At 42.4% G+C, this 24,355-nt stretch overlaps 2 protein-coding genes across 2 annotated transcripts in view; both read right to left on the reverse strand.

Moving 5' to 3' along the window:
- Positions 1-7,401, reverse strand: part of ephb6 (eph receptor B6) — a gene marked incomplete at its 5' end in the record, with an annotated part of 31,764 nt that extends 24,363 nt beyond the window's left edge. Inside the window, one exon of the mRNA XM_079274540.1 lies at positions 7,344-7,401. Within this exon, the coding sequence (XP_079130666.1) occupies positions 7,344-7,401 (58 nt within the window). The remainder of the gene's footprint in view (positions 1-7,343) is intronic.
- Positions 7,402-9,164: 1,763 nt separating this feature from the next.
- slc2a3b (solute carrier family 2 member 3b) lies at positions 9,165-17,753 on the reverse strand. Its single transcript, XM_079275568.1, has 11 exons — positions 17,699-17,753; positions 17,448-17,611; positions 15,479-15,583; positions 14,839-14,999; positions 14,106-14,346; positions 13,147-13,309; positions 12,746-12,933; positions 11,922-12,026; positions 11,727-11,828; positions 11,416-11,619; positions 9,165-11,326 (listed from the first exon to the last, which is right to left on the reverse strand). The coding sequence occupies exons 2-11, from the start codon at positions 17,472-17,474 to the stop codon at positions 11,084-11,086; spliced, it is 1,539 nt and encodes a 512-aa protein (XP_079131694.1). The 5' UTR covers positions 17,475-17,611; positions 17,699-17,753; the 3' UTR covers positions 9,165-11,083.
- Between the last annotated feature and the right edge of the window lie 6,602 nt (positions 17,754-24,355).

The following is a 24,355-nucleotide window of genomic DNA, read 5'->3' on the forward strand; positions in this document are numbered from 1 at the left end:
TTGTCATACAATTTTCATGCCATCATTTCCGTTTCACATCACATAATCTTCCACCGGAGACGAAGGAGGTTTTATTTCTCTCTGTGAAAAGCAGACAAAGAGCGACACGGAAAGTATTATCAACATAATCATCACGCGCACACAGGATGGGATTTGAAAAGGTGCCCTGTCTCGCCACAAAGCCGGTGATTCACTGAGATAGCGACATTCTTTTTATTTCTCAGGTGTGCAGGCTCGCTCACTCACACTGAATCCCTCTGTCTTCTCAATAAATCAAACAAAAAACAAGAAACTGATATCTTTCGTGGCTTATGACATGAATTCACCCCCACCTATCTGTTCTGTGACCGTGCTGTAAACTGATTTCTTTTTCGAAGGATTACACTCACAGATGGAGACCCTGCAAGTCTGTCCTCCAATCCTTCATTTCCCTTCTTGTTTTTTCCCTTTTACAAGCCTCCAGTCTGTCTGTCTGTTTTCACCCACTAGCTTGTCTTGATGTCAATCTTTCTAAATTCACACATTTTGCAGGATCCCTCCAGGATTGTGGAGTGATATGAATTGTATCAAGAAAAGTACACAAATGGACTGTGACAGGGAAGGACTATATGCAGCCACGGGCATTGAAATAAATCGTTTTTAGTGCTCACGTCTGGACAGCTTGGCAGCTGGAGTCGTAGAGACGATCAGGATGAAATCAGCAACAAGGAGAAGACTAAATCCACAAAGCCAGGATCTTTAAATGTTTTCACAACAATGGTGATTTCCATTAGTGGCACACGTTTCCTGTTTTATTTGATACATCTGTAACAGAATGGTACGCTTGGTTGCCAGTTGATACACCTGTAGCTAAAACGAATGCAGTCGAACACAACAGTCCTAATGTTAGAGAGCTGATGATTCAACTTCATGATCATTTCCATGATCTTTCGTTTGTCAAAAATCATTTGTATATGTACAAACATAGGCATTAAACGCATATCATGCATTCTGACCTCATTAAGCACCATCCTATTTATATCCGATAAGGACACACACACACACAAATGCTGCCAACGTGTCATTCCAAATTCAATTAACGCTGAGCTTCGGGGCAGAGTCATGCATAAATAATACGCAGCAAACTATTTTGACATTAATATTTATGCCTCTACTATTTAGCTTCTTGTCGTGAGGCCTTGGGGACCCCAGGTCCTCACGTTGTTCTGCTCTTTCTGAGACAAACCTGACCTGTACATGAGGATTACATGGAGCAATGTTCAAAGAGCGTCATGCGTGTCTCATTGCGTGACATTAGTATGTTGAATAATTCACCTCTACATCCTAAGATCAGCGTTGAGTGCTGTGTTAGACACACCTCTCAAGGATTAGCTTGAGCTGAGGCCTCATGACCGGCTCTTGTGTGTGTGTGTGTGTGCGACAATGTTGAACAAAAGAGAGGGACAATTTCTACCAGGTCCACTGAGCAGTAAAAGCCTCTTTATTTAACTCTCAGAGAACTGCGCGACAGCATCTCTGTTATTGGTCCATCTGAGGGCCAAGACACTCAAAGTTTGTCCCTGACAGTTTGGAGAAGTGCTGAGTCTGCAATCTGGACCTGAGTGCTGTGTTAATGCACGCTGTCTCTCACGTCTCCCTGCTCCACTCTGGTCTTTTATTCACTCCGCTCCATACATTCCCCCCCCCCCCCCTTTTCTACCTCCATCTTGTCCCCTTGTCCCTTTCATCTCTCTCTGCATGTGTGTATTATTCATCTAAAAAAGTGACAGCAGGGTAGGCATCTCTGTACGTAATAAGGAGATAGGCTATGCTCAATTATTGATGTCAGATCTGCTGTTTTGTTTCACAATGCTTTGATACTGGAAGACAGAGAGCAAGAGGAGACAAAAGAATGAAAAAAGGCAGGATTATGAGACAGGAATGAGAAGAGGATGAGAGGATTGTGTTTCTGCATTTGAATGTGCTTCTTTCATGCTTTACCCCTCTCTCTCCGTGTGTGGCGTTGGTGTAAAAGCTCTTTTCTGTTGTGAAGAGGTGTCCTGCATTAGTTCACTTCAGCTAAGTGACCCTCTCTCCATCCCATCTGTCTTTGCCCAACACTTCTCCTCTCTGTGTGGCCATGCATGCACCGACACTCTCCAGCGCCAAGTGTAGTGCTGTTGTTCATGTCACGCCTCTCTGACGGTGGATGTATGCTACATTACCGCACACTCCCCCCCCCTCCTGAAATCCAGCAAAAGAACTTCGGTGTAAATATTAACACGGACTAGAGGGTTGTGAGTGTGTAAAATACCTTAACACCAGAGTAAATGTACCTGCAAAGTGTACACAGAGTCGCAGAGCTCACAGGTAACAGCAAGCTACAGGAACACACACACACACACACACACACACACACATGCACACACACACACATTTCCACCAACAATTCCAGCAATGGCTGCAAGCGTTCTCGGCAGCGGTCAGATCAGATGGTGTTTTGTCTTTTGTCCACTCATCCACCCATCTCCACCCATTCTATATACGCTCCAGATGCTCCACGCCCACAGACAGTCAGTCAAGGACAAGGCCTCCACCAAGCCATCATTACAAACAACCACAAAGGGAGAGTGATACGCCAAGACAGAGCGGGAGCAGGAGGGGGGAGTGTGGCGGAGTGAGGAAAGAGGGGGATTAACGTGATTCCAGAAATATGCATGCACACGTCAAAGGGAGTTTTCAAAGGATCTCTGGCGGCGCTGAATGAAAGTGCAGCTGCAACAAACAGCACTTAAGCCAGGTAAGATGACAGAGCAACGCCTGCAATGTGTCGCTGAACAGGCAGCAACAGGCACAGGTAGGAGAACATTTAACCAAAACTGACTCTCATGCTTGATTACAAGACGTTTGCAAAAATAAGACAGCAGGTAAGGTTACCATCTTACCAGGAACTACATCTTAAAGGAATAGTTTGACCCTCGATGACTCACAAAATATTGTTTGTTTTAATTCGTGCAAAAACAGAAATATAACAACGACCATTTTTGGATTCATGGCTCGTCATGTGCCTGAGTATTTCTTGATTAAACAAATGATGTTAATTAGTGAGCCTTAAAGGTGCAGATAGGCAGATTTTGTTATATGAGCCAGTCTATTTGTGTTCTTCTGTTTCCAGCCTTTATGCTAAGCTAAGTTGTGGGACCATATTTACCATATAGACATCAATCTTCTCATCTAACGCTCTGCAAATAAGTCTACTTCCCAAAATACTGTCAAACCATTGTTTAAACCTGTTCAGGTATATTCCGAGACTTCACTCTTCACTCGTTTTAAAATAGGTTAGCCCAATTGCGTTGTGTATTTTAGGCCGAGGAATGCTTGGATTTGTCAAGAAAGAAGCTTTAAGTTTTAAGTTTGCACTTAATTGCTCGCTGGATGAGCGTAATTTGTGCAAAGTGGAAACATAAAATATAAATATAAAAGGAAAATACAAAAGTTTCTCCTCAACAGCACTGAGATCCTACTTATCAGAAACAGAACCTGCTACAAACATATTGTCATCACCATCTCCACCCTCAACAGCCACGAAGGAGAAGGAATGTAAATCTGAGAGGAGATCAGTTTACTGTCATCTCATTCTGTCATTTCTGAATCGTGAAGCCTTCAACAATCAAACTTTGCTCTCGTGCTGCTTAGTCGAAAGCCAACATGCAAAACTGCCAAGTGCAGCTCTCGTGTGAAATCCAAAACGCCAAACTACATTCCTCTGTCGCAGCAGTCCATACCACACATTCATCTTTCAATTACATTTTTGGCTCTAATTTGTTGCCCGTCCACACAGGCGCATATTATCTATGACACTATCTGCGCCGACACTGACTGCCTCAAAGCAGAGAGTCTTGGCTCGCAGCCGTCTGACGGCTTCAACCTCTCATAACTCAAATGGCAGTTATGTGATTTATTTGAGGAATTACGGAGCTCTCAACAGCTACAGAAAATGATGTTGCTTTTAAAAATGACATGCAATAACACAGCTAAAAATAAAGCCTGGTCGCAGTGTAGTGCTGCAGTGTCAATGATGGGGATGCTGCTTCCTCCACTTCAGCGCCAACATGTGGTTTCTCTCTTTCTGCAGCTCGGTGCATATGCAGGCAAGAGGGACTCAAAGAGAGCTTTTTAGGGCTGTTAGTGGCATCCGCCCTGCTGCACTCCCACTGTGTGACAAGCACGTCCTTTATTTTCTTATCTCCAATTCATCGTGTCCGGAAAAAGTGTCTCACTACACCCAGGATAAAGGATCCTGGTGTCTGTTTTTTCATTTCTGTACGGTGGGCGGGGGTCACCGGTGGTGGAAAATCCTTTAATTCATTTGAAGTTCCAGTGCTACAATGTAAAAATACTCAAATATAAGAGATGAGCGTAATCAGTGAGTCCGGCATTCAAAAATCTAATTTAAATGTACAAAGCTGACAGGTTGATTTTTATAACAGTAAAATGTCCAGCTTAGTATGCATCTTGGCCACAATACTTAATTAAAAAGATCAAAATTATTTGTTTGTGTTACATGTATTTTATAAAATCCTGGCGGCCAATATAAAACTACCGTTTGTTAAAACTTCCAAATATGGATCTCATTATCGGGCCCCGGACACCACTGTTGTGCAGTAACGTTATTGGCTTCAGTAAAATTATTACTTTTTCCAGTAATAGTCTCGGGGATTCAAAATTTGAAATTCAGCAAATCTATTACAGTTACTTATGTCAGTAAAGGTTTCGGACTCGGTAGCTTGGCGCAGGAGCAGATGTGTCTGAAGGTGGTAAGCTTCTACCAAAAGAGGTGAAACACGACCGGTACTTCCAAAGTTGTCTTCTACAGATGTTGTGTTCTACTTTCAGCAGCCGCCTAACCTTAGTTTAGCTTGAAAGGTAGAAGATCCGAGTTTTGGGAGCATTTCGATCGCCTCTCAACGGCCCTCAACATGTCAACAGAGACTCAAAGGTAACCAGAAGGAGGGTGCTACGCTTCTGCGACGGGACTAACTTTAGGGGAATTATTGTATGGTCCAACACTGGGAGCCACTGGGTTTATATCAATTAAGAACGCATTGTTGAAATGTTATAAAAGCTCATCATATTGTTTTATGTGATATCTGAAAATAGCTGTAGCTGTCAGATAAATGTTGTGTGTTTTTTTTAAAAGGACAATGCCCCCCCCCCCCTCCTGAAATGCAGAGGGGGAATGTTACAAGTCGAAAATATTGTAAAAGCGAAATACTCCAAAGTTTACATAATGACTTGAATATGTATCTACTTTCCACCACTGCAGATAACACCTGCATTCATTTTTTCACTTGATTGGATTTAATTAGAATTTTTTTTACACAGAAAGTCATTTGCATTTTAATCAGTTTACTGATAAACATTTAGTCTACAGCTTGTGCAGCCTGTTGCCTTTTGGCAAAATCAGAGTCAATACCCTTTTTCAGTGTCTGACTTAAGTTCTATTAATGATAGAAGGTTCATTTCAGGATATAGCTCAGTGAGCATCACCACTCATCCATGATGGGAAGAGCTTGAGGGGCATCAGGTGTGCTTCCTGCACAGACCCCCCCCCCCCCCCCCCCCCCCAGTGTGGTGTGTTAATCCAATGTGAACAGTGAAACACGCAATCCTCGACACAGATCCAACAATTTAGAGGCCAGCCATGTGGCTTCTGAACAGTACCTCACATCAACAATGCATGTGGGCGAACGTGTCAACACTTACACAGTCAGCTAGCGAGAGTGATAAATCAAACACCCTGTCACTCACACTCTGCAGTTTGTCTGCATGCAAAGAGGCAGAAAACTAGCTTTCATACTCTTCACCGCAAGAATGTACGGCTTGAAATGACACTTCCTTATGGTTTGTGGCGTGAAAGCAGACAAGAATAGGGGTTGTTATACACAGACATACTTCATAAGCATTAGACAGACAATGAACAAGAGAACGACAGACAGCAATATCAGTCAGTCCAGACAGACGCCTCATTTTCTGCAATCAAATCCGAGGCAGACTCCAAATCCTCCCTTCGTGACATAACTATATGGTTCAATTCATGTGGATTTGTATGGACGTCCATGCTATTGGGTTAATACTGTATTATGAAGAGCTCTCAATCAAACAGTCAGTCAGTAGGCCAGTAACGCTGTGCAGCCGCTCTCCCGCTCTCTCATTCTGTCTCATCTTAGTCCAGGCCATCTGTTACAAACACAGCTCAAATCTGTGGCATGAGGCCGACGTATATCTGGTGAAGACTATTACTGACACACACCTCGCAGTAAACTGAAGCCGAGGGGAGATGTGCGTGAACAGGTGCAGCTCTTTCCAACATGCAGCCAGATTCTTTGAAAGTAATTTGTGTGCTGCCTGCTGAAACCAAGGAGCCGAAGTTATGTATAGGAAGCACTTATAACAACACACACACACACACACACGTATGTACAAATGTATACACACATACATTTAAAGGCAGCTTGAGTCATCAAATTAATATCAGGTTAGCAGCTTTTCCAGACAGTCTCTGAGTCTCTCTTTTCATTACGGACTGACTCACTCACTCCACTCACTTTTGCACTTTTTCAGATCTCCAAAATGTCCAAGTAGCCCATATACAGACAAAGTGTGTGGCGTTAAGAGCGGAGCACATTCGCTGAGGAGACCGGAGACGAGGGGGCCACACTGATAAGAGTGCCTTAGAGGGGGCAGGGGTCTCCGGCTGTCACATACGCGAGACCACGAGTGACACAGGGGTTAATATGTGAAAGAGAAATGGTTGATGCAACTTATTTTGCATTTGTCTCCCGCCTCATTTCCATATTCTTTTGTTGCGAGAGCTTGATTGGCCCCGGCACGCACCTGGCACATCTGTGCCAACAAAGTACTATCTGATTTGCTGCCAGTGGCACTCGCAAGCATCTGAATACATATGCATATCCACACACATGCACTCAGACACAGCACACAAAATGAACGCACACCGGACTGTGTGAGCAGGGGGGAGGGGGAGGGACGGGGTAATTATTCAGGGGGTCCCAAGCTGGATGTGAGGCCCCAAAAATTGAGAATGAATCAGACTTTCTTGTGTTGTTGCGTCCCTACGCTGACTTGCCACACTTTCACACATCCTCAAAGTGGCCAACATTCCCAGAGAGAGCCACATTCTTAGAGAGCTATTACAGACGCATACCAAGTCTCCATCCTTCACTTAGGCTCATTATGAGCACATGATGGGAGCGCTGTGGAAACTCTCCTTCCCGCTATACTCTCGTAAACACGCGCAAGGCAACAATGAATTTAAGACCAAGTGAAAGTTTAGTTCTTACCTTCCTCAGCTGAATTGGGCTGAAAAAACAGACAGAGAGAAAGAAAGACACTCCACATCTCCACTACAGAATGACACTGACAGAGAGAGAGGGAGGGAGAGAGCATGAAAGAAGGAGATAGAGTGAGTATGTGTGACAGAGCTAGGGAGGGAGAGGGAGAGGGGGGTGAGAGAGGGGGTGGAGTCTGTTTGCTCCCTTTATCTGAGAGAGGGAGAGAGAGAGAGAGAGCAAGGGAGGATGGGGGGTGGATGCGTGAGGGAAGGAGAAACATATTTACAGAGCAGCACATACAATAAGTACACTGCCAATAGAGGAAGTAAACAAAACACTGTTGTCAGAGAGACGGGGTGGGAGGAGGAAAGTGGGAGAGGTTTTTTTTTTGGTTTTTTTATTTGAGAGAAACAAAGACAGAGAGAGAAAGCAAGGCAGAGTCAACAAGAGAGACTGACAGAGGGAAAAGGAGGTGGACAAATTAATAAACAAGTTTGTTCGGTCTCGAGAACAACTGTCTAGACACGTCTTAACGACATCAGTTCCAGCTCTCCTCAAAATGCAGAGCACAAATTTCAGCGAGGCCGGCTGGCAGACTGTGGCATCGCTCACATGTCTCCACGCTGTGCTAACTTGCATTTTTCAAGCTGTGCCATGTGAGATTGCCCAACTTCTTTTCCCTTTTTTTTGCTTGATCTCTCTCTGTTCTACCTTTTTATGGAAAATGAATATAATTAAAACACATTTTTGGATGCTCTTCATCCTCTCTCTTCCTAACACCCCCCCCCCCCTCTCTTCCTCTCCCCTCTGTCGCCTCACAGGATTGCTCATCCAGACAGTATCTAGACACGCACTCACACACACACACACACAAACACACACACGCACACACACACGTGCACGCAAACACACGCAGCTGAACACCCCTTCGGCTCACGCACGCCACCCGCTGGTCAGACCGCAGTACTGCAGCTTGTTGATGGGCTTTCATGCCCCAGTTCGCTGCATTGAGTGAGACTTCAGTCGACTCTTGCAGGGAGATGCTCTTCAGTAGACTCTTGCAGGGAGATGCTCTTCAGTAGACTCTTGCAGGGAGATGCTGCCTATTGGCTTGACACCGTTAGATGGCCCCATTCCCAGCCTGCCGGGGGCCCTTTACCCAGGGCTCTTTGCTCCGAGAGGTAGAGTGAAGTGGGAGATGGATCACGGTGCTTCAGTCATTAAGCAGGGAATTAAAACTTCTTAATTCATTTTCAGTTTGGTGTGCGAGAACTTGTTCCCTGTGCCATCTTGAATAATATGTCTATATTTCAAAAAAATGACTAGTGCCAGCTTCTCAAATGATATTATTTTCTGCTTCTTTTGGTCTTCAATGACAGGAAAAAAGATTTTAAGAGGCGCTCTGGCAATTTATGACCAAATTATAAACCGTTGGAGGAAATTAATCTGTAATCTAAGCGATAAGGAAATAATTGTTAGCTGCAGCCCTGATGTTTTTATGGTCTCCTTCCTAAAAAAATGCTTGCAACTGCACTCATAAAACAAAAAGCAAAGCCCTGTAATTTCAGAAGAATGTTTTCTTCAGCGCTGCAATGTTAAAGGACATTTTCAGGGGAATTCCTCTTTGAGGTTGAATTTCTCTTGCGTCTCTACGTGTGTGTTCTTCTGGTTTGGCTTTTGAAACCATGTGACCCAAGAGGGAATCTGACCTCATAACTCCTCCTCACGCATGCACTCCTGAAATGTCATCCCAACCGTGAATGCATCTTTTTAAACCCAACGTTTCAGCAGCAGCAGCAGACAAAGAGAGAAACTGAAGTCTGCTTTTCAACTCATGTCTTTATTTCAGTGTTTCAGACGGTGGGTTAGCTCTACAGTGTGGAACATGCACTGCTGACTGAGGTTTTGCCGCGATGGAGAAAAGGAAATGGGAGTTGCCACCGTGCAGAAGTGGAGACCAGACAAAATATCAGACAAACCTCTCACACGTTCATGTAAGCACTGCAAGACTGCAATTACATCAAACATCCAGTGCTTTGACTCGTAGCATTACAGACTGCTTATGCTGGTAATTCAAGACAACTTTATTTCCTTTTTAGTTTCTCAAAGCAAGTGTCTACTTTTACAGCAGGATAATAGAGGACTGCACCATAGAAAAATAGTTCAGGTTTATTTCTTATGTGACTCGCACACACATTCAACACTCAACTTCTCACTTCCGTTTACTGTTGAGGAACTTAGTGACATTCACCATAGTAACAGTGCAAGAAAATCAGTGGATATAACATAGATGACACAGTATTATCTGGCACAAGTAACAACCAAACACCATACACATCCTAACACATACAGCGTATTTACAGAGAGCCATACACAAAACAAACAATCATTGCAAAGTAGTCCGACTGCCAAAGTGCAAATTAAAAGGCTGCTGAGCTCAAGCATTGAACAGTGCTTCCTTAAGAGTGTGCGCCAAGAGGAGGATGCAACTGTACAAACATTGACACAACATTCCTAAGCATGTATACTAGGCTGTAATAGATGATCACGATGCAGTAACTGGAGAATCTGCGATATGTACACGTGATTTTTAGACAATGAGAAAGAAAAACATACAATAAGACATTTTCTGTGCTTTAAAATACAATTCATTTCGTGCTTTTATTTAACATCACTATCCCAAGTGGCTAATATCTTGTTTAGACTGCCATAGGTGTTGTTTAAGTACACTTGAATGTGTTTCAATGCATTTTGATTTGATGTAACACTATTTTAGAGATTGTAAGATATTTACTTGAATGACCTATTGTGCAGAAGTTACTGCTGCGTACTGATGTCAAGAGTGATGATACATGTGTTTTCCCAGTTAGAAGCCGAGTATAAAACCAGTAGCCAGCTGAGTTTTTGTACCCAACGGCTGAATTGCATAAACGACTGCACTATGATATCCTGACTGTACATGAAAACATAGAACACAAGAGATTAAGTTGTGTTTTTTAGAGCAGAAAGCCTATAAGGAGACTTTTTTAGGGCCCCGGCAGTGCTCGACTACACCTCGTTATCATAAAAACAAAATACCTGAAGCAGACAGTACAAATTATCAGACAACACACAAACATCCTGTACTCTCAGGGGATGCTACAGGCTGAGAAGAAATATGTATTATGTTCTGCATTGTCAGATATATTTATTCTAAGTCTATAGTCAGCACTTTTTTGTGCACCTGAAAGGGGGAGGGACTTACTGTAGCGCCTCTACATTTATTCTGTCGACTCAAGAGAACGTGGCTCCCCCCCCCCTGGCAGCAAGGCACAGCAAGTCAGTCTTTTTTTTTTTTGGGTCAAACTACTGGGCTCCAAAAACGGCTTTTCAAGCTTGACCTGAATACATAAATCCCCCCATATCCCACAACCTTTTAACACTGGGGGTAGCTGAAGACCTGGGACTTAACACACAACATGTGTTGATCCTCTTATATGGCAGCATGCGTTGAGCTGGCAGCGGCCATGTCAACAAATATTAAGTAGTAATTCAGTTAAGTTTGGCCCCGTGTTTAAAGCAGGATTAGAGGGAACTCTGACAATTCATTTAGCATTTGTAAATGGGGAATCTTTAACACTGTATTTCGTTGGCTTTTTCTAAACACACACAGCTGCTCTCTCACCATTTGTATGAAATATAGCTCCTTACAATATCAATGTATTTGAAATCTGTTGTCTGTATTGTACCCTGAGTCTTCCGTCTTCCCTCTAATGAAGAGCCACCATGGGAACCTTGTCTGTGGGGGACATGGGAGCAGGTTCGTTGCCTTCTGTCAGGCCAGCGACCACTGCCTCAGGCTCTGTGGAGGCTTTCCCTGCACTGGAAGCGAATCCCTGCGCAATCTCGTCAAAGGTTCTTCCTCTGGTCTCAGGCACTTTCAGGAAGGTGAAGATGAAGAACACGATGAGGAAGACCATGAAGATGATGAAGACATAAGGGCCACACAGTTCCTGAGAGAAGAAGAGAGAGATGTCTGTTATTAAAGACAGAACTGCTCGTACAGCTGAAGAGTTTCGTGAAGTTCATTATTTTACCATACCTCCAGTTTAGGGAAGCCCAGCCCCACCAGGAAGTTGGCGGTCCAGTTGGAGAAACCAGAGACGGCTATGGCAGCAGGTCGGGGCCCCTGGGAGAAGAGCTCTGCCACGATGAACCAGGGGATTGGACCTGGACCCATCTCAAAACTGGCAACAAAGCCAAACACAGCCACGATGGCCAGGTAGCTTAGAGACGAATTTGTCTTCTGCTCAGAGAGAGAAATAAAGAGAGTGAGAACAAGATGTAATGGGGGAGCAATAGGGACACTTTTTTATTTCTGTAAGGTCACGAGAGAACCATCACATCACTCACCACCAAAGACAGGGAGATCGTCATAAGGAGGGCAAAGATAGCCATTCCACCCAGACCAATCAGGTGCAACGTCCTTCGCCCCGCCCGTTCAACCAGGAAGAGCTGGAGTCAAAACAAGAAAAATAGCAATTAATAATCCAAGAAATATAAATCATTCCTTGTATTGAGACACCAAATGTGCAGTCAGAAACTTACAGAGACAACGGTAAACACAGTGTTGACAACTCCAGCTCCTATGGTGGCGTAGATGGGTTGAGTCACACCAGCTGTGTCAAATATACCTGTAGAGTAGTAGAACACCTGGAGGGGGAGGAAGACTGTATGAGTAACTCGTTATTTTAGTGACTAAAATTAGAGTATAGTCTTGGCGGCAGATCAACAAGCTTTAAACACAACACTGACATATTAACACTTTTTAAATTTGTTAGCAATCAAACATGTGTTGTATCTGTGTCGGGCTTTGTAGCAGCTGAATGCTCCTCTGTGTTCATGTGTACTGCTGCCGGTGGCTCTCTCAAGCATCTGCAAGCATATATGCATCCTGTGTTTGGTGCTGGGTAGGTAGCTAGCTCGTATTTTTTGTCACAAGTTGTGGTACATGAAACTAATACTGAGCGGAAAGACTCAACTCGACTAGCTGCGGTGCTGGTGAGTGAGATAGCTCATGAGTGTTCATATATCTGTCAGTTCAGTCGATGTTGCAGCCTGTAGCCGCAGGCAGCTGTGGCTTTACTGTGATTGTCAGGTCAGACGAGGGAACGTTAACACATTTAGTCAAAATACCGATCTAATACCATTGTGTTGGCCTCTTCTGTCGACCCTTCGTGGCTTAGATTATTCCACTCAATCTAACATTGCCTGGAGCCAAGAAGCATCTCTCCGTCATGTGCTTGTCAGACACATTTGTATAATTTCAGTGAATGCTTCTTTGAAGATGAACGTATGAGATGACATGGACTGACACTTGATGATCATATCACTAACAATGTGCTCCATCATAGGACTCGGCGTTTACTCACAGCGTTGATGCCAGACAGCTGCTGAGAGAGCTGGAGGACTATAGCGATGATGATTGGTTGACGGTATTTTCGGGATCGGAAGAGTTCGAGAATGGAGACTTTCTTCTCCATGGCCATCTTCATCCCTTCTTCCTTCATCTCCTGAATATCATCGCTCACGTCCTCACAGCCGCGCAGACGCACCAGCGCTGCAGAGAGAAGGCGGGATGGATGAATAGCGACATTACTGTGTAAATATGATGTAACCTGAAAGGGTCTTGGAACATAATGTGGTTAAACTTTCATAAATCACAGGGCCATGCTTCAATCCGCAGATCATTTATAAAGCAAGAGTAATTCTCGATGCAGTCTCATTAAAACCCTAAGTTGCCATCTTGTTGGCATAATGTCTCAAAACGGACCTTTTCTTGCCTCCTCTTCCTTGTTGAGGGAAATGAGCAGGTAGCGGGGGCTTTCAGGGCAGAAAGGCAGCATGACGCACTGCAGGATGGCCGGCAGGATGGTGAGAGCCAGCAGCAGAGGCCACAGAGTGTCAGAGCCAAGAATAAACTCGAGGCCGAAGATCTAAAATAGGTAGACAACAGGGGAAGACAGACTTATAATGGACTCACATGAGGTGAGTTTCAGTTTGATCAAACTAAAACAAGTCGCAGAGCTCTTCCTCACTGCACCATGCTTTCATCTCCTCACCAAACATTTTCAGCTGTCTTGTCTTTATCAGAGTAGCATCCAGGGCTGTTCCCAGTTTCTTCATATAGAGTCCATTGATCGGTAAATATTAAGAGATGGAAGAGATTTGACGATTTTGTGCTTTGAAAAATGAGGTTGAAAGAATACAATATGTGTTGGTTTGTATTGAAAAGTGGATATTCAACTTATTACCATTTGAATGGTTAAAATTAAATGTTCTGTTTGCTGAAAAATATTCTGTGCAGATGCTTGTAATGTTATATGTTTTGTATTTATGGTCAGATACATTTTTCTTGTACATTTCGGTAACCACTGGTACAATATGGTATTTTGTAAACATATTTTCACTGAAAAAAAAGTGGATGATGATTTTGTTTTGTATACTGATGAGCTTTAAGTCAAACGACAAATAAATAAATAGACTTTAAATTAGAAAGAAACAACCTCCGATACCGCTCTGATGACGGCAAGATGTCCAAAAAGCTTTGGTGAGCTGAAGAAAGCATTTTGTACGATAGAAGAGCGTTGCAATCTGTTTATTGTGATGGACATGAAATTCTTAGCTGATATCCGTTGTCCACATTATTCTGCAGAAATCTACAGCTTTTGCACAATCGAATATAAAAAGCATCAATAATATAATCACAGTTTTAATATCTCGGCATCATACCTGTGCCACCAGGATGCCAATAACTAAAGCCAGCTGGTGCAGCGTGCCGAAGGCTCCTCGGAGAGCGGTGGGAGCGATCTCGCCCACGTACATGGGTGTCAGTCCCGTGCACATACCGCAGAACACTCCGATGATCAAGCGACCGATAATGACCATCTCATAAGATCGACTCAAAGCCGACAGTCCCATGAGACCCCCGCCAAGTACAGCCAGGATATTGGAGAGCAGCATGGACTTAATCCTGAAGAGAGACAAGGAGGAAAGGACATGAGTGAGTAAAATAAAGCAACTATGAAAGGCATGTCTAAATAGTATATAGGAAATGAGGGCTGCAGCTAATTATTATTTTTATTATCAATTCATCTGCTTTTGCAATCTTCTCAATTGAAAATAATCACAAAATCACAATTTCCCAGACTTCAAGGGGAAGTCTTCTTGTGACATTTCTTTGTCGAAACAACAGTCCAAAACCAAAAATATTTCATTTGCTATCAGATTCCACAAAGAAAGCAGGAAATGTTTTCCATTCTACCGAAAGAAATGACTCAAGCAATTCATCTATTTTGAAAGTTGCCAAATCATTTTCCGCCAATTGAATAATCGAAGGAAATAAAAGAAAGCAAAATAGTCGTCACACAATGTAACATTTAAATCCTGAAAGGACTGATTTGTTGTCTGTCATTTCACATTCAAATATTTCCTGCACCACAGTGTCTATTCCTGGTGTTCACACCTGCCAAATTTGTTGACCAACGCTCCGACGGAGAAAGACCCCACCATGCCGCCAACACTGAAGATGGCAACAGCAAAGCTCCACACCATGGTGTTGGCTCCTGGGCTGAAAGGCTCCCCGTACCGCTCCATCGACACATTCTGGAAAAACCTGCGCAGTTTCTGTCAAACCGCGGAAAAGAGTGCCGGGATTAGAAGTGACTGCTTTTAAGTAAGTGTTTGTCTTATGTTGTTTATGTTCAAAACAGTTGATTGAAGTTGTAACAGAAGTGACGGAGCTTGTGCTTGATGCGTGAGTTTCTGACACATACACACGGGGCAGTGTAGCTTCTAGCTTTGCCAACTTGCATTGCTGTGGTTACAAATGAATGAGACCAGACCTGTCGAGGAACCATAACTGTAAATTAGGCCTCCTTGCAAAACCAGATACAGAACAAAAATATTTTTTTAAAGTGCTGAAACGATGGCAATTAAAAGGGTCATTTTGGTTCTTACAATATTCATATTAGCCAATGAGTGATCTATTATTAATCCCTCTCTCTTAACGCTCAGCGACGGACATTAAAAGGCTCATCCAGCAAAAACACACGCATCCAGGAACAAACACACACAAACACACACACACACACACACACACACACCTGCTCGGGTGCATTGATGACCCCGGTGTTGTAGCCAAACTGTAGCGAGCCGATGACTGCTGTTGAAACGCTGTAGAGAAGGTAAAAGGTCAACTTCTTCTTCGGCTGTTGAGAGAGGAAAAGACACAAAAGATTAAAACAATGAGCGAAAGGACTTTATGTACAATCGCCCCCTCAGTTTGTGTGGTGGACATGGCTTGGCCCTGGCTCTACAAAGCTCTTGTTGTTTTATAGTGGCACTGGTAACACACACACACACACACAATAAGCCTTTCTACATCTGCTCTCGTCTTGTATTCAGCTTTCTGCATCAGCAGCTCGCAGCGCTGCTGTGAAAGCTAGGTGTTACAACAGCACATGCTCCATGATTTGCAGCTCTGAGGTATTTCTCAGCTCAGTAGCTAAAGACACCCTGAGAGAATAAGACTGGATCCTATTGTGATGGTTTTTCCCCCCTGCTGGTTTCGGAATTAAAGTGGGTTTAACTCATAATAACAAGCTAATACACATGACAATAATCCCTAACATGGCAGGGCGTGCTGGGGAGTGAAATTTGCTAAATTTGAAAGTATCCAACCGAGCAGAATAGAATGGAGTAATTGGTTTCATGAAGTTTAACGTGTACTATGTGGAGTTGGCATGCCCAAAATGAAAATCCCCGTTGAAGTTTCACTTTGATTCAACAACCAACCCAGAGACTACATCTCTTTTACATTTCATTTAATACACCAACCTTCTAAGAACTTTTGCATCCTGAATCTAACGGTCCAAATAGACTCAGTAATAAAAGGAAATCTATTTTTCATCATCCAGTCTTTTCAAAATCCGCCACTGGTTCAACACAAACTTCATGTTGCAAGATAATTAGCTCTATTGCACAATTTATAATCGCACTCAAGTCAGAAAGCAGACACAAAGACATTGCACAATGCGCTTTGTCCCAATGTTCTACCGGACATTTTGTTACTATCTTCACAGATAAAATACACAGATATTGATAAAAGTCAAGGTTAAAGGAGTGTCTTTGCATAAACCAACACGAGTCAGAGTGAAACAGGGAGGAAGTGATGAATAACTTGAAAGAATGTCACCGATAGTGATAATCAGTGGAGATCAAGTCACGGTGTGTTTCTTAGGGACATCATAGCCTTGTCTCATAATAAGGACTAAAACTCTCTGAACGCTCTGGTGTTACAGTCGTTTGAACTTTATGTGATATGACATCTTGACAGTTTGGCACACAGGAAGTGCTGCATACAGGATAAAGTGACAGCGAAGTAAATCTTAAGTAACAGCCATGAAAATTAAGTAACTGCATGTTTTAAAAGATGAACCACATGGAAGGTCTGCAAAGACACATGACAGCAGGCAAATTCACTTGAGATATTCTTTATAATGCCAAAGAGTTTATGCTTTCAAATTCAAAAGTTCACCATTTGATGAGTGACTTTAAATCCCCTGTGTACCAAATCATCACTAAAATCACAACCTAATATGTGTTCTATATTTGTGCAGTTGCAAGTTGTCAATCCTTGCCCTTTTCCAGATCTCTTTTTGTTATGTTACTATTCCCTCATCCGACTTTTTGAAGGATGATGCAGATAGAAGCAAGAAACTACAACACACAAGTTCAAACTTGCCACCCGACAGTCTCACTCTTTCTCTCTTACTCATTTCCTGAAGTGGTAGTCTCTCACCCAATCGCCTGCTCTTGCCAGAATGGAAAAATACAGAATTGCCACTCTGTGACTCGTAATACCACACTCTCATTCATTAGGACGTGTTTTCACGAAACAGGGCCACAATATAACAAACAATGGCAAAATGGCTGGTACTCTTCCTCAGGGACCACTGGGAATTATAACAGACATCTTAAAGTCATGTGTTTGTATCTGAGAAAACTGTACAGCAGTATCACACATGTAGGTTTTAAATGTTGCAATAAGTTTGGAAAAACAGTGATATTTACCTTATCGTCCTCCATCCGCTCCATCATTGCTGCTTGATAGAAGATATTAAGAAGAAAGATAAAAGGAACTCTTCAGTCGGCAGAAGGAAGCTTCTCAGACGGAGTCTCTTATTCCTTCAGCACACACACACACACACCTCTGTGCAAACAGTCAGCAGAGAAACCTGAATACAAACAAACACAAGAACAATATGTGACAATCAATAATGAAGAAAAAGAACAAACGTGTTCAGAATCTGAGCAGCTCATACCAGTAAGGACCACAAACCACAGACCAAACAGAGACCTAGTGGAGCACTTTTCTGCTCTCACCGAATTCAACAGCAGTCGGTGCCCAAAATGACAGTAACCCCTCCCTTTGCTTCCGTATTCACCCTCCTCTTCTGCTCTCTCTAATCATGAACTCAAATGAGAAAACAAGTGATGTAACTCCCTCTCTTCAAATTAATATCAAATCAATGGGCTGCAGAGACTTCAATAACCCACATTGTGCGATGGAGCCGCAGATGATGCTACAGGATTTAAAACATGTTTTATTACACACAGAAGGCTACTTTACCAATGAGTCATGTTATAAAGACTATACTGACATGGAATAAACACGTGGGTTTTTTGACATTGATAACCTGCAGAATAAATGTTTTGTTTACCGTAATGTGGGATTTGTGTCAGCCTTTGTATCCAGTAAATCAGTCCTGTCCAGATGTTGTATGCTCAGGCAGATGTTCAGCCCTCCCTCCTATCTGTGTGTTTTTATAAAAAAAAAAAGTGGTACAAGTTCACCAGCACGCTTTAGCGTTGGTGTTTTTTTCTTTCCCCACTCTTTACGCGCAGGGAAGCTCCCCTGTGCGTAAAAAACCGCATGCAAAAAAATATCCCACGCAATCGAGTCACCTGTGTCGTAATGTCTGTGGCATCAGCGCGGATACATTTCCGCTGAGCTGAAGGAGGGGGAGACGTGCTCGGGGGAGCGTCAACCTGCTGAGCAGAGCAGAGACGGAGAACAAACGGTGCCGGTTGAAAGGAGTCTCTGTGCTGCTGCTGCTGACCCGTCGGCTGCCCACCGGGGCACGAGAACAAAAGGCAATGTGCACGGAGTTCAGATACAAAGGCTTGTCATGCAGAAATCATGAGACCGGCTCAGTGGGTGGCAAACAAATGGGGAGCCCTCATAATTCTTCATCATCTCCACAGCCCACCGAAATCCCGGTCTGGAATTTGACAAGGTTTCCAGAGTGAGCAGGGCCATTTATAAATCCACTTCACTATGTAAGCAGTCTGGGTTCCGATTCAATCGTGTTTTTACAGTTATTGTCCTTTGGCAGTTTTAATGAGAGGCTGAGGACTTAAGTTTGATCTTGGATTTTGGTGACAAATTGTTCAATATTCATAAATAACACATTTTTCTGTGTTGTTTTTAAGTACTGCCCCCACCAAACTCAGGAGATGTTGACCACATAAGTCAATCAATAAAGTGTACCCAGTATACTCATGGATATAACACCCAGTGTATCATGTTATTTGAATGTCTTCAATTGTTGTCATCAATTCAACAAAAATAAGATTATCTTTTTACCCAGGTTTATTGTTCATTTTCTCTTTCTGTTGGGTTATTGATAATGACCAACATTATCATCTTTATTTTTTTGCTTCTTGCAATATAAAGTATAGTTCTTATTTTTACCCAGTAATTTCATCTGATTATTGGGTCACCACCATAAACACTGCTGCTACTTTCATTGGCAAGGCAAGGCAAGTTTATTTGTATAGCACATTTCAACAACAAGGTAATTCAAAGTGCTTCACATGAAACCATTAAAAGCATCAAAACATAAGGCAAAAGAAAAGGAGATTTAAAAACAATTAAGAACATTCATTGCATTAAAACTTCTTTTTTTTTTAAACAGTGTATGAAATAAAATAGTCGTAAAATGCAGAAATGCAGGAAATTGATTAATATATGAATTGAATGTGGTTCAATTAAAGGCAGCAGCAAACAGAAAGGTCTTCAATCTTGATTTAAATGAGCTGAGGGTCTCAGCAGACCTGCAGCTTTCTGGGACTTTGTTCCAGATATGTGGAGCAGAAAAACTGAATGCTGTTGGAACACAGTTGGCCACAAATGGCTGGTTTTGCGGTTGGATGTTTTTAAAATCGAGTTTATTCCTGCTGGTTTATCAATGTTACTTATCTCCTAACAACTACCTGCTCACTGATGGTCCACAGGTCAACACTTAGAGATTGTCTTCTAACATTTCCTAATGCAGTTGATAATGTAAACTATTGACAAACCTATAGATACCAGTCCAGTTAATTAGCCCATAATTATTTCTGAGCCAAATGGTTGGAAACTATGGATCATGTTTGGTGTTGACAAAAATACAGATAACTAAACCATGACGGGTGGTGGCAAAAGTACTCAGATCTTTTACTACAGTAGAACTACTAATACAACAGTGTAAAAGTACTGTTAAAAGTAAGTAATGCATTATTTTCAAGTCTGAGCATCAAAATATATATCCAAAGTAAAAGTACTAATTATGCTGAAAAGTAAAATTCAGAAAAATGTATATTATACTAATGAGTTATAATTATAGATGAATTAATGTGTACAATACGTAATGTTGCAGTTGGTAAAGGTGAAGCTACTTTTTCTTAATACATACTGTCGAATAGTTTGTGAATTTCACCATGGGATCAACACAGTATTATCTTAATTCATAATAATGCAGCGTATTCTATTTGTTGATTATAATTTGTGTTATCAATCTGAATCTGCAAAACAGCTAAAGTCATCAAATGAATGTAATGGAGTAAAAAGTACAATATTGGCTTCCAAATTGAAGTGAAGAGGTTTAAAGTAGAAGAAAATGGAACTACAAGTATCATAATTGTACTTAAGTACAGTAAAGGTACTTAGTTACTTTCCACCACTGACCATGACTGCCCCTGACATACTGAATGGATTTGACATTATTTCAACATATGTTATATATACTGTGTATTCTGTCCACTCAAATTACATTTCTTCAGTATTTCATTGCTAAATTAAGATTTAACCACACATTTCCTGAGGCCAGCCAGCAGACCTAAGTAACTATGTGTGTGATTCATCAATGAGTTGATAGCCAGAGCCTCGTAAAAATAAGTGACCGTAAATCTATTGTAACAGTCACTTTGCATCAAACAAGTCAGGTTGTGGTAAGTGTGTGTGGCTCCTCCCCTTTCTGTGTGTAATGCTCTTCATGTGCAACCATTCTGTAATTTATTGTACATAAACTGAAAAAAGAGGAACCAACAGAGAGAGAGAGAGAGGGGAATGTGCAAAGGTTTAGGTTCAGTGCCTCAAGGGTTTGCAACAGTTCTTCTCAAAGTACACCTCTCTGTCCCAGCATCCCATCTGATCCTGAGCCGCTGCCAGGGAAACCCATCCCGCAGCATCTCCTCCAGTGACCTGGCCTGAGTGAACAAATCCAATTATAGGACATCTGCAAAGAGCAAACACAGATAGACAGGGACATAGATACACACACACACACACACACACGCACACACACACGCACACACACGCACGCACACACACACACGCACACGCACACGCACACGCACACGCACACGCACACAGACACACACGCACGCACGCACGCACGCACACACACACACACACACACACACACACACACACACACACACACACACACACACACACACACACACACACACACACACAGAGACCATTACAAACCACATCCTGTAGCCTGAGCTTAAAAAGTGGTTGTGTGTGTCATGGACTGTTGCCAATGATTTCATGAAAAAACAAAGTTGCCAAATATTTAAATGTAGTAGTATCATCCAGAATTTAAATGTTTAATTAATTCAAGTTTTTAAACACATGTGTATTCAACAAGTAGAGCCTGTTCCATCCTTTGCTTACTGACCTTGATGAGAGAGTGCAGTCGCTTTGCTGCTTGCTCTTGCCTCTGCTTGCATTTTCTTGCTTCAATTTGCCAGATATATCACATATATCTTGCCAGATATATCACATATATCACTCTTCAACGTTTGAGTGAAGACAAATCCAGAAAGTCGTCGAGCTATTTGGATTGTTAGCTAATGCTAACTAGCAGCTAAGTTAAAGCTAGTAGCAGCAAGATGCCTCCCTTCTCCACGGATGACTACTCCTACAGAAGATTGCAGTCCTGCAATCGATTGAAAATCACCGCTCAGCTTCAGTCACTGATGTTAAAACCCACAAACCAAGCCAGAAATCTGTAGTTATGGATTCAGACCTCAACCTGAACAGCCACATCAAGACAATTACAGAATCAGCCTACTATCACCTGAAGAATATATCAAGGATTAGAGGATTTATGTCTCAACAGGATTTGGAAAAACTTGTCCACGCATTTATCTTCAGCAGACTGGACTACTGTAACGGTGTGTTTACAGGTCTCTGTAAAAAGTCCGTCAGAAAGCTGCAGCTGATTCAGAACGCTGCAGCTCGAGTCCTCACTAAGACCAGGAGGGTGGACCACATCACTCCAGTTCTGAGGTCTTTGCACTGGCTTCCTGTCCAACAAAGAATTGACTTTAAAATCCTGCTGTTGGTTTACAAAGCACTGAATGTTTAGGGCCAAAATACATCTCTGATCTGCTGCTACCTTATGAACCATCCCGACCCCTCAGGTCGTCTGGGACCGGTCTACCATCTGTTCCCAGAGTCAGAACTAAACATGGAGAAGCAGCGTTCAGTTTTTCTGCTCCACATATCTGGAACAAAGTCCCAGAAAGCTGCAGGTCTGCTGAGACCCTCAGCTCCTTTAAATCAAGATTGAAGACTTTTCTGTTTGCTGCTGCCTTTAATTGAACCACATTCAATTCATATATTAATCAACTTCCTGCATTTCTGCATTTTACTACTGCATTTTATTTCTTACACTGTTCTTAATTGCTGTTAAATCTCCTTTTCTTTTGTTGTTTTGATGCTTTTAATGGTTTCATGTGAAGCACTTTGAATTACCTTGTTGTTGAAATGTGCTGTACAAATAAACTTGCCTTGCCTTGCTTTGCTAGTGACCACAGTAGTGCACCACACTAAAGGTTTGAATTTGTTCATTCTTTGAAACTTTCAAAGAACAATTATTGACAAATGCAAGAAATAACCCTTTCGAATTCACACTTTTTCCCTGAAATGTGTTGTTTGGTATCTCACATTTGAAGTAAACACTTCTTTCCCCACACTTTACTCCATATATCTTGAATATTTCAGCACCTCATTGATTGATACTATTTCACATCAAGCTAAATATTCAAACGCAGTCAATTCATGTTTAAAATGTCTGTCTATGCCATCATGCCATCTGCAGAAGTTCTCTGATGACTCTGCAGTGGTCGGGTGTGTAAGGGACGGACGGGAGGAGGAGTACAGGCCAGTAGTGGAGGACTTTGTGGAGTGGGCCGGTAGAAATCACCTGCGTCTGAACGTGGCCAAGACCAGAGAGATGGTGGGCGACTTCAGGAGGAAGACGCCGGCTCCACAACCAGTGAAAGTTCTGGGAGAGGATGTGGACATGGTGGAGGAGTACAAGTACCTGGGTGTCTCCATCGACTGCAGACTGAACTGGAAGAACAACATCAACGCTGTGTACAAGAAGGGGAGGAGTCGACTCTTCTTCTTGAGGAAACTTCGATCCTTCAACGTGTGCAGCAAGATGCTGGAGATGTTCTACAGTCTGTTGTGGCCAGTGCACTGTACTTCTGTAGTCTGCTGGGGGAGCAGCATTGGAGCCGGAGACACCAACAGACTGAACAAACTAGTTAAGAAGGCCGGCTCCATCATTGGCTGCAAACAAGACTATCTGGAAGAGGTGGTGGAGAGGAGGAAACTGAAGAAACTATTATCCACATTGGATAACCCGGACCACCCTCTCCACCACCTCCTGCAGGGACAGCGGAGCACTTTCTCCAACAGACTGATTCAGCTCCGCCGTCACAAGGACCGATACAGGAGAACATTCCTGCCCACTGCCACATCACTGTGTCATAAATCACCTCTGGCCAAATCATACACAAGACTGTAACACTGCTACACTGTTGTTGCTGCTGTTGGTGATCTTGTGCACGACTGTTTTGTTTGTTTTTTCCTACTTAGTTCATTTAATACGATTCTATTTCGTGTATATACTGTGCATTTACTTTATTTTCTTAAATTGAATAGGTCCTGCTCTGTTATTATTATATTGTATATGTTGTGCATTTTCCATACTTAATATTTTTATTTTACTGTGTAACCCTGTTTGCTGCTGCCACAGACAAATTTCCCCTTGGGGATGAATAAAGTATATTTCTATTCTATTCTTCTTCTATTCTATTAAATATAAACATTATAAATGTTTATATGACTTTATACACATTTCATTTTAGTTCAACGTAGCATCTGAGGTGTATTTGGTACATTTGGGATGGTGTGTGAGATTACACATTCTTAGCATGTATTTATGATGATAATCTGGTAGTTAAGGATCAACAGAGAGAGATGAAGCATTGTGCTGAGTTTACTGGAGCGGTTACTCCTTTACATTTGGTGCACCAGTGCCACCTTCTGCTTCTGAGTTGCCATCATTTTTGACTCATGTTGATACCGACCATAGACCCCAACGATGACATTCACAGTTCTGTAGCAGTCACATAAATACAGCTTTACGTATCGTGCAGCGTTTCTCTCACTTGATGTTGTGGTTTCTGTATAAATCTTTGCCACCACAACCATGACAGTGTACCAGCAACAAGTAGAGGATTGTTGGAACTTGTTGAACACACCCTCTCTGGCGTGTCAGGACATATAACATAGCTGAGCTGCTGACAATAAAAAGAAGATTATAACTGTGCTGTGAAGACGGAAATGTCAA

The sequence above is a fragment of the Melanostigma gelatinosum genome (genome assembly GCF_949748355.1).
Source record: "Melanostigma gelatinosum genome assembly, chromosome: 9".
Lineage (NCBI taxonomy): Eukaryota > Metazoa > Chordata > Actinopteri > Perciformes > Zoarcidae > Melanostigma > Melanostigma gelatinosum.

Coding starts and splice junctions, on each gene's coding strand:
- slc2a3b (XM_079275568.1), bottom strand. CDS start 17,474: ATGATGGAGCGGATGGAGGACGATAAG. Junction 14,347..14,838: donor TTGGTCAACAAATTTGGCAG/GTGTGAACACCA, acceptor GTCTCTCTTCAG/GATTAAGTCCATGCTGCTCT. Junction 13,310..14,105: donor TTGGCATCCTGGTGGCACAG/GTATGATGCCGA, acceptor TACCTATTTTAG/ATCTTCGGCCTCGAGTTTAT.